At 40.4% G+C, this 9,076-nt stretch overlaps 1 protein-coding gene across 2 annotated transcripts; it reads left to right on the top strand.

The window, feature by feature from the left end:
* Positions 1-485: 485 nt before the first annotated feature.
* Positions 486-7,920, top strand: LOC311244708 (sulfide:quinone oxidoreductase, mitochondrial-like). 2 transcript variants are annotated; one of them, XM_084334358.1, is made up of 10 exons: positions 486-681; positions 1,509-1,720; positions 2,088-2,258; positions 2,449-2,502; positions 2,853-3,047; positions 3,177-3,386; positions 4,027-4,210; positions 4,867-4,934; positions 5,271-5,449; positions 7,564-7,920. In XM_084334358.1, the coding sequence occupies exons 2-10, from the start codon at positions 1,523-1,525 to the stop codon at positions 7,619-7,621; spliced, it is 1,317 nt and encodes a 438-aa protein (XP_084190484.1). In that variant the 5' UTR covers positions 486-681; positions 1,509-1,522; the 3' UTR covers positions 7,622-7,920. The 2 variants fall into 2 exon arrangements, with proteins under 2 accessions (XP_084190484.1, XP_084190485.1); XM_084334359.1 differs by lacking the exon at positions 3,177-3,386.
* The last annotated feature ends 1,156 nt before the right edge of the window (positions 7,921-9,076 follow it).

The raw sequence follows: 9,076 nt of genomic DNA, 5'->3' as shown, positions 1-9,076 counted from the left end.
GAAGGCATGTGTCAGTGGAGTGGGATGTTCTGAAGCCAGATTGGAATTCGTAGATTAGATTTTTATCCGTAAGGTACTTTTCAACCTGTTCGTATACTATTTTTTCCATGACTTTCAAGATGGATGTAAGGATAGAAACAGGGCGGTAGTTGCCTGGGTCTAATTTGCTGCCCTTTTTGTGCAGGGGTGTTACTCTCGCTATTTTGAAGTCCTTGGGGACTAGGGTTAGGGTTAAAAATAAACAGCACAAACTGACTACTTCCGGGTTTACAGGAAACAAAACAAGCAAGGTACAAGCCACGACGCCCCCCCACGCACAGTCAAACCTAGTCCAAGCCACGAAGCCCCGCCCAGACGTTGGGCTTGCGGCTCTGCAGATATACCCTACTAAATTACAAATTACATCTTGCGGTCATAGAGAGTACTGCAGCTGTAAACTTCTGAACTTGTTATTCATTTGCATTTTGCGGCGCGCCCTTGTTTCTTGTAAGGTGGCAGCAGGACCTTGGACGCACCGATTGCGTCTATAATGACCACGCCAGATACGCGTTGCCCACAACTACAACGGAAGCGGCTAGAACGGAACTAACTTGTCCAGGTCAATAATAAATTAGGTCATTTGAGGTAGCCTCAACAAATTTACACAAGTTGGCTCGGCTGTTCACAGCAACGCTGAATAAGGTATGTACGCCTTTTACATTATTTTAAAATGTAACTATAATTATGAAAATCCATCAGGCACATAGATCGGTGCTTATTATAACGGAGTTGCGTTGATTGATTGATTGATTGAAAACTTTATTAACAGATTGCAGAATGGGTACAATACAGTACAGCTCAATACACACAATTGTTAAGGGGATGCAGACCAGAGAAAGACTTTCGTCTTGTTTACATCAGGGTCCCCCATTTTCAATTGGCGTGATCTTGTCGTAAATAGTGTGATGTGAATGGGTAGGCTACTTGAATTGAAAATGGGGGACCCTGATGTAAACAAGACGAAAGTCTTTCTCTGGTCTGCATCCCCTTAACAATTGTATGTATTGAGCTGTACTGTACTGTACTGTACCCATTCTGCAATCTGTTAATACACTTTTCAATCAATCAATAGCAGATACATTGGACATATTTCAGTCATGGGTTAGCCATAAAAGCTCAAATGTATACATTTCCTGGCGTAAAATTCAAATTGTGAATTGTGACACAAAAATATAATCATGACTGTAGGCTACTTATTTCAGATTCAGCCCACTGACAACTTTCGTAGCACTAACAACAGGAAGTACTGTACTTTTGGGGCAAAAGAGGAACCCCCTTTGAGCAAATTCTCTAATGTATATAACCTGTAATGTTCTCTAATGTATATAACCTGTAATGTAATGTATATAACCTGTCTTCCATCTTTTCTTGTCCTGTTTATCATGTATTGCAGTGAGTTATTACTGAATAGCCTAACTAATCAACAAACATACTGTAATAATAATAATAACAAATGTATTTGTCATTAGAGCACTGACACAGAATGGCTGCATTGCATCGAATGAAGCAAGTCCACTCAAAGGGCATCAGCGTTTGTCATCTTCACACTACCAGCCATGCTTTTGCCAAAGAGCATTATAAAATGCTTGTGCTTGGAGGAGGAAGTGGTGGAATAGCAATGAGTGCCAGAATGAAGAGAAAGCTGGGAGCCGAGAATGTGGCTATTGTGGAGCCTAGTGAGGCAAGTTGTACTTTTTAATTGTTAATCTACGTATATATACCTATTTGTATCTTTGATATAAATAAAAAAAATCCAACAGGTATTGTAAATTAGTGTGAATCTATCCATAGGCCTACTGTGCGATACAAGGCATTGGGGTGTTATGTCAATGTTGTTTGTATCTGTCCTGACAAAAATAAATCTGAAATACAAATAACAGAAGGATCTACTAACCTAATCTTCACCATTAGTTTTGTGTTCTTACATTGCTTTACTATGTTGCTTTTTAGCTGTCTGGGAATACAAAACATTATTTAGATGTTATTTACTACATCTCAATATATCAATATCATGGTCATCTTGATGATGTTACACGACCTTCCTATAGATGCACTACTATCAGCCAATATGGACACTGGTTGGTGCTGGAGCGAAAACTCTGGCTTCATCAGGCCGTCCCACTGCCAGCCTTGTGCCGTCTGGAGTGAAGTGGGTGAAATCCAGAGTCCAGGAGATCAACCCAGACACAAACACTGTCCGCACAGACGATGGGTTGGAGGTGTGTTTACTCTTGATTACTGTTTTCTGATTGGATTTATAATGATGTTATAAATTATCTTCTTTATCAATTATAAAATGTCCTTTATCAGTATGATGACCAAGACACCATGCACCTTTCCTCCTAAATCAGTTTTTTTCCCTTATCCTCTTATCTTTTGCCTTACGAAACACTTTTGTCTTCTAAACAGATCTCCTATGAGTATTTGATTGTGGCTCTTGGTCTGCAACTCCATTATGAGAGGGTAATGTACCATTTTATTGGAAGCACTTTCTTTCCCCAATAAGTAAACAAAATTAAATGTTTGGACAGCCCATGTATTTGCAGTTGTAAAATCAATCCAAATCACTTGGAGTGTGAATGTGATATATCACCAGAAAGTATTTGGCCTCTACTGTCCTTAATTATCAATGGACACAATACTCATACATCTTTAAGATAATAAAGTTTGAAAACATTGTTCTTCTGAAAACATCAAACAGACTTACATGGATCTTTGTCTGATGCACTCAATTGTCAGATGGACTGTCGTCTAGTTGTCTACACACAGCCGTGTCAACCATCAGATTTGAGCAATATTCTTTTAATGTATAGATCAAAGGTCTGCCAGATGGGTTTGGACACCCAAAGATCGGATCAAATTACTCAGTCGAAACTGTGGAAAAGACGTGGAGAGCGCTGCAGGACTTCCGAGAGGGTAACGCTGTGTTCACTTTCCCAAACACTCCTGTGAAGTGTGCTGGAGCACCACAGAAGATCATGTACCTGACGGATGCTTATCTGAGGAAGGTACATCGATGCTATGTAAAATTAGAGATGTCTTTTCATCTGTAATAATTGGGTTTAAATGTTTAACCAATTTTATATGTAATTGGTTAATGTAGCCCTATGGTGATTTACCCTTGTGTTTATTTTAAGACGGGAAGGAGGGCAAAGGCTAATATAGTGTACAACACATCACTTCCTGTGCTGTTTGGGGTCAAGAAATATGCGGACTCACTGTGGGAAATAGTGAAGAGTCGTGACCTACAGGTGAATCTCAGGCACAACCTCGTTGAGGTCCGCGCGGACAAGCGTGAAGCTGTGTTTGAAAATCTTGACAATCCAGGAGAAACCAAAGTGTTGGAGGTATTTTGTTATTTCTCAATTGTATACCTACATTTAGTCATTTAGCTGGCTCTTTTATCCAAAGCGACTTACTAGTTCTGTTAGGTCAGTGGGAAGGGTACGACTTTGGCAGCTAAGTAACATTGTTAGTCAAACTGTGCTGAACTTGAGTGCTACATTCTTGAGTGCATAGTAGTATAGACAGATTAGCATAGTAGGTAGTAATATAGGCAAGGTAGATTACTTAGTAGCACCTAAACAACTGAACCTAAACAACTGGAAGCTGTGATGAGCAAATGGGGGACAATACTGATTTGTGGCATAGATTATTTAAGCATTTTAGTATATGATTTCTCCAGTGCAGCATTAAGTTAAAGCAATAATTGTTTTCTAACTACTAGAGGGCAGCAAGACTCGTCTTGTTTTGCCAAATAGTGATCATTGTAAATACACCATATACAAACATAACAATGCAAAGTTTTATCAACTGCAATAGGCGGAGCTGAAGAAAATAAATTATGGAATAACAACAGACTTCATAAGAAGTTTAGAAAATGTGAAAAGTGCGGTCAGAAAATAATTATTGCAGCTTTGAATTCTACAAGATAATTTTTACAAGCTAAAATATATCAAGCTTTTGTCTTTATAAAATTCTTATCAGTACGAGATGCTTCATGTCACGCCGCCAATGGGGCCCAGTTTGGCGATTAAAGGCAGCTCATTGGCTGATGAGGCTGGCTGGTTGGATGTCAACAAAGAGACACTGCAACACACGAAATACCCTAATGTGTTTGGGATTGGAGACTGTACCAACCTGCCCACATCGAAAACAGGTGCAGCTGTGGGTAAGTGATTTTCATATTCTCATCAATTAATTTTCTTTAGCAAAGTAGTGCAATCATATGCCATCGATTCACTCTTGATGTTCCCATTGCGTTTTTGTCTTACTTTTGATTATGAAGGAATACTATGTGCAGCCACACTATTGCACAATATGTTAAGCACACAAAATGCTGATGGAACAACCACATATACCCCCTCCCCCCATCAAATCTTGGGTGTTGCTTAAATTGCCTTTATTCCATGTCTGTTTGCTGTGGAGAGAGTAATAGTTAAGCAATGTGGGTTGCCTAGCAACATTGCCACATCCGTCATACGGATACTTATTACCGGTATTGCCTCCGTCAAGGTGATTATGTTTTTGGTTCCCGTCTGTAAACAGGATATCTTGAAAGGTTATTACTGGATTGACGTACATTTTGTTCAAACTAATTGACTGCTTGATGGATTCATGATAGTTTACATTACATGATATATTAGCCTACTCAAATCAAATGTAGGTTTTCAATATAAATGGAATGATGGTATACTGTTGCCATGTTTCCATTTTGTGTGTCGGATGTATTGACTTTTTATGTCTCTTAATTGCCTCTGAAGGGGGGAAAAACATTTTATGGAAATGGAAACATTTCAAGGGGGAACATGACATTTTCTTTTTCAGCTGCACAGTCTGCTGTCTTACACAGAACTATTACCCAAGTATTGAAAGGCGACAAGCCAGATAAGGTGGTGAGTGGCACATTACACTTAAAAGGAACACACCAAGATTATGGGAAATTGGCCATAATGTGCTAAGCTAGGCTAGCTGTCCCTCCAAGAGCTTTCTACTGAACACAGAGTAGTCTTTCTACTTTCTACTGAACACAGGAAATTGGTATCTATCTTTTTGTCTGACTGTGGAGAAGACTGCAACCGCATTTCCCATAATGTTGGTGTGTTCCTTTAACAATAATTTACACTATTCAATCTTGAAGAATGTAAAACATTCTATTGTGAAGGTATTATTGTATTATTATTGTGAAGTTATTATTGCTGCTACCACATAATCCTCTCTCTTGTTTGTAGTATGATGGCTACACTTCATGTCCACTGGTCACAAGCTACAACACAGTTATTCTGGCTGAGTTTGATTACAATGGACAACCGCTAGAGACATTCCCAATTGACCAGAGCAAGGAGAGAAGAATCATGTACCATATGAAGGCCGATGTGATGCCTCACCTCTACTGGCATGGGTTTCTCAGGTATGTACATGACTGTTCCTAGACCTGTGGAGGTATGTACATGACTGCTCCTAGACCTGTGGAGGTATGTACATGACTGTTCCTGGGCCTGTTGAGGTATGTACATGACTGTTCCTAGAACCACATGGAAACGGGAAACAATATTGTTGGAGCCAAAATGCCTTTCTGTTTATTTCGTTTTATTTTAACTCACGGTGCAGAGGTGTGGCATTATCAGTCACCATGGCAACCACCACAGGGGGTGGTTACCCATTTATATTGATCAGTGGGTGACGAGCCCCAGGTGTGCAAGGGGAATAGCCAAACAGTTTTTGACCGTGTTGATGTGCCGTATAGGTCGGCGTTCAGTGTTATTAGTTAAAGAGTTTTTGTATATATAAGGGCGGCTACGTGGCGTAGTGGGCAAGGCGCGCGCCACGAATGCGGAGACGCTGGGCTCGCCTGTTCGAGCCCAGCGCTCCACATTGCTTTCAGTTTAGCTGGTCGTTCATACTAATACACATTGGCCGTATTAGGGGGTGGGAAACTGATGGGTGGGGATCGGGCGTTGTGGACAGTGACTCCTACAGGTCGGTTGGTGCGCCTGCGCAGTAGAATCAGGAAGTGTTGGGGCAGCGTGAGCCTCCCACGCGTTACTCCTCGCCACTGAGAGATCGAGCTGCGCAGGTGAAAACATGCGACTGCTGTTACCTCAAGTACCGGAGGGGACTTGTGCTATGTATGACTTAGTCCACATTGCAGCCGGCTTGTGGGAGGCAAGAAACAGCGTTCGTGACAGGGGAGGGTTGAATTGGATGATACGAAAATTGGGATGGGAGAAAATATATAGAAAATGGGAGAAAAAGTGGATAAAAAAAAATTGTTTTTGTATATATTACTTGGTGGATAATGGTCAATAAATGGATTGGCATATCCAAAATGATACGAGCACTCTGGACATTGAATTCTTCAAGCACGTGTCTAACTCAAGCCAGCCCACTTGCCCCTCGCAGTAGGCTTATAGGTAAAGGCTCTACAAATATGAATACACAAGAACTTAGAGCCACAGTAACAGACAACAAAATACAGGAGCCAGTAGGGGAGGGGAGGGGAGGCAGTCGGGAGGTAAGTAAGGGAAACCGATGGGGGGGAGGGGCAGGAGGGGAGAGAATGTAGGGGAGGGGGAAAGGGGGTGACAGGTTGGAGGAGGCTGGTTATGGGTAGGGAAGGTTAATGCTAGGGAGAACAGGTAGGTTTTGAGACAGGATTTGAAGGTGGAGAGTGAGTCTCTGATGGTCTGAGGGAGGGTGTTCCAGAGTCGGGGTGCAGCACGTGAGAAGGCCCGATCACCAACACTTTTGAGTTTGGATGACAGGACATTGAGGGAAGCAGTGGAAGAGGACCGGAGGGATCGGGTGGGTAGATAGTTTCTGACACTCATAAGTATCATGCTTATTATATTCTTGCTCTATAAAGCTGATTTTCAGAACATCACACAAATATTATATTGGATTCAACTTTATTGTCAGAGAACAAAATAATCTCATGGGCAGCCTACAGGCTGCGTAAAAAGAACACACCTGATTTAGCAGGGGAGGGAAGGTGGGGTGTGTGCAAAGGCCTGCTGTTCTACACTCTTAACAAAAAGGGTGCTAAATAGCACTAACAGTGGTTCTTTGGCTCGTAATCATCGAGTACAGGCGTTGTAAAAGACAATATAGCAAAATAATAATAAATCAGGCAAAAAAGTTAATGTATACTATTACTGTTATGTAATATATTTCAGACAGTTCATAAAACTTAGTTTAGTTAAAAATAAGAATAAAGAGAGAGAGAGTACAGATGACAAGTATAGTATGATCAATTTGATGCTTTGGCACAACAATTGCATTTCCAATGAATATTAGGTTAGAAAATACATTTGCTGTATTTAACGTGACTTCCTTTAATCTAATGTTAATTTGTGAATTTGATTGCATCTGTTCCCATTTTGTATTGTACAATAATTGTTATAATTCTTTTTCAAATCTGGTATAAACCACACCCATTTCCAGATAATGACGTCTCTGCACACCCCTAATTTAGACCCTTGACTAGTTTTGACTACTTTTTCTTCTCCTCCTTCTTTGCTTCAGGGGTGTATGGGGTGGACCGGGACCATACAGGAAACTCTTTCATCTTGGAATGAAATAATAACAACAACAACAACAACAACAACAACAACAACAACAACAACAACAACAACAACAACAACAACAACAACAACAACAATAACAACAAGCACTGTACACGTGTGGCTTTTACATACATTTTACTTGTGTTCCCCATATTAACAGCACTGTGTTCCCTGAACACACAAACAGCCACAACTATTCAATTTATTTACTTAAACGTCCAATCTGTGCAAGAAATATAAGTATTTTGTATATATTGATAAATAGCTTCTATGTTGTGTTTTTCTTCTTTTTTTAAATAAAAATAAATGTTTAACATCTTAATTTTCTTAAGACATATGTTTCAAGTTTCTTTAATAGTTGTCATACAGAAGTACAGAATACTTTTATACAAAATGCTTCTTACTGTTACGCTCCAGAGACTGTGCAAGACAAGATAAGTATGAAATAAAATAACATAGTATAGCATGTAAATTAGAAGTAAAAAAAATGAGGTCACAGTGTTCAGTATAGACATATGTACAATGTTCGATGCAGAATAGACGTAACTGAGTTACCATATAATATACAATACTATGCAGTGTACTAATATACAATACTATATAGTGCAAGGCAGAAATGGGATGAGGTGCAATTTAGGTACAATTTACAGTAGGTGTACGAGTTGTAGTGCAAATCCTTTATCAATAAATATAAAGTGTGTTTGTGTGATCTAAAGTGTGGAGAGTGGGTGCTGCAGTGTGTTGTTTGTTTAAGTGAATGTGTGTGTGCTGTGTGCATTTGATGGTTGTTGCATAGTGTTTATTGTTCGTTTAGCAGCCTGATGGCCTGGGGATAGAAGCTTCTTCTAAGTCTTTCTGTGCTCGCCTTAAGACTCCGGTATCGCTTGCCTGACCGCAGCAGTTCAAAGAGGCAGTTGTTCGGGTGGCTCGAGTCCTTAATAATTCTCTTAGCCTTCCCCCTGCACCGCTTGTTGTAAATGTTCTGGAGGGTGGGAAGCCCCCCTCCAATTGTGCGTTCGGCTGAACGTGTCACTCTTTGTAGTCTGCTACGGTCTTGTGCAGTGCTATTCCCAAACCAGGAGGTGATGTTGCCAGTCAGGATGCTCTCTATTGTACATGAGTAGAAGTTCCTAAGGATCTTCTAACTGACTTGGAACTTCCTTAGGCGCCTGAGGAAGTAGAGGCGTTGTCGTGCCTTCTTCACAACACTGTCAATGCTGGTTGAAGGTTGTGAGCAGGATATATAAATAAATATGTTATATATCTTCAAACCCATTCCAGTGATTGTTGGTTGGTTACCCTGCTAATACAATTTTAATTATTATGTTGTTGGACAGTTCAGAGGCTAGATTTGTGAACATGAACAAGTCCCTCCCAAAGCTAGTAACTGAACAATGGCAGATGGCTCTGCTGCCATCAAGAGGCACCTTCTGGAACTACTTTATTGACAATAATTTAATGGGACATTGTGA

The sequence above is a fragment of the Notolepis coatsorum genome (genome assembly GCF_963971535.1).
Source record: "Notolepis coatsorum genome assembly, chromosome: 18".
Taxonomy (NCBI): Eukaryota; Metazoa; Chordata; class Actinopteri; order Aulopiformes; family Paralepididae; genus Notolepis; species Notolepis coatsorum.
This window is presented reverse-complemented; position numbering and strand designations above follow the sequence as displayed.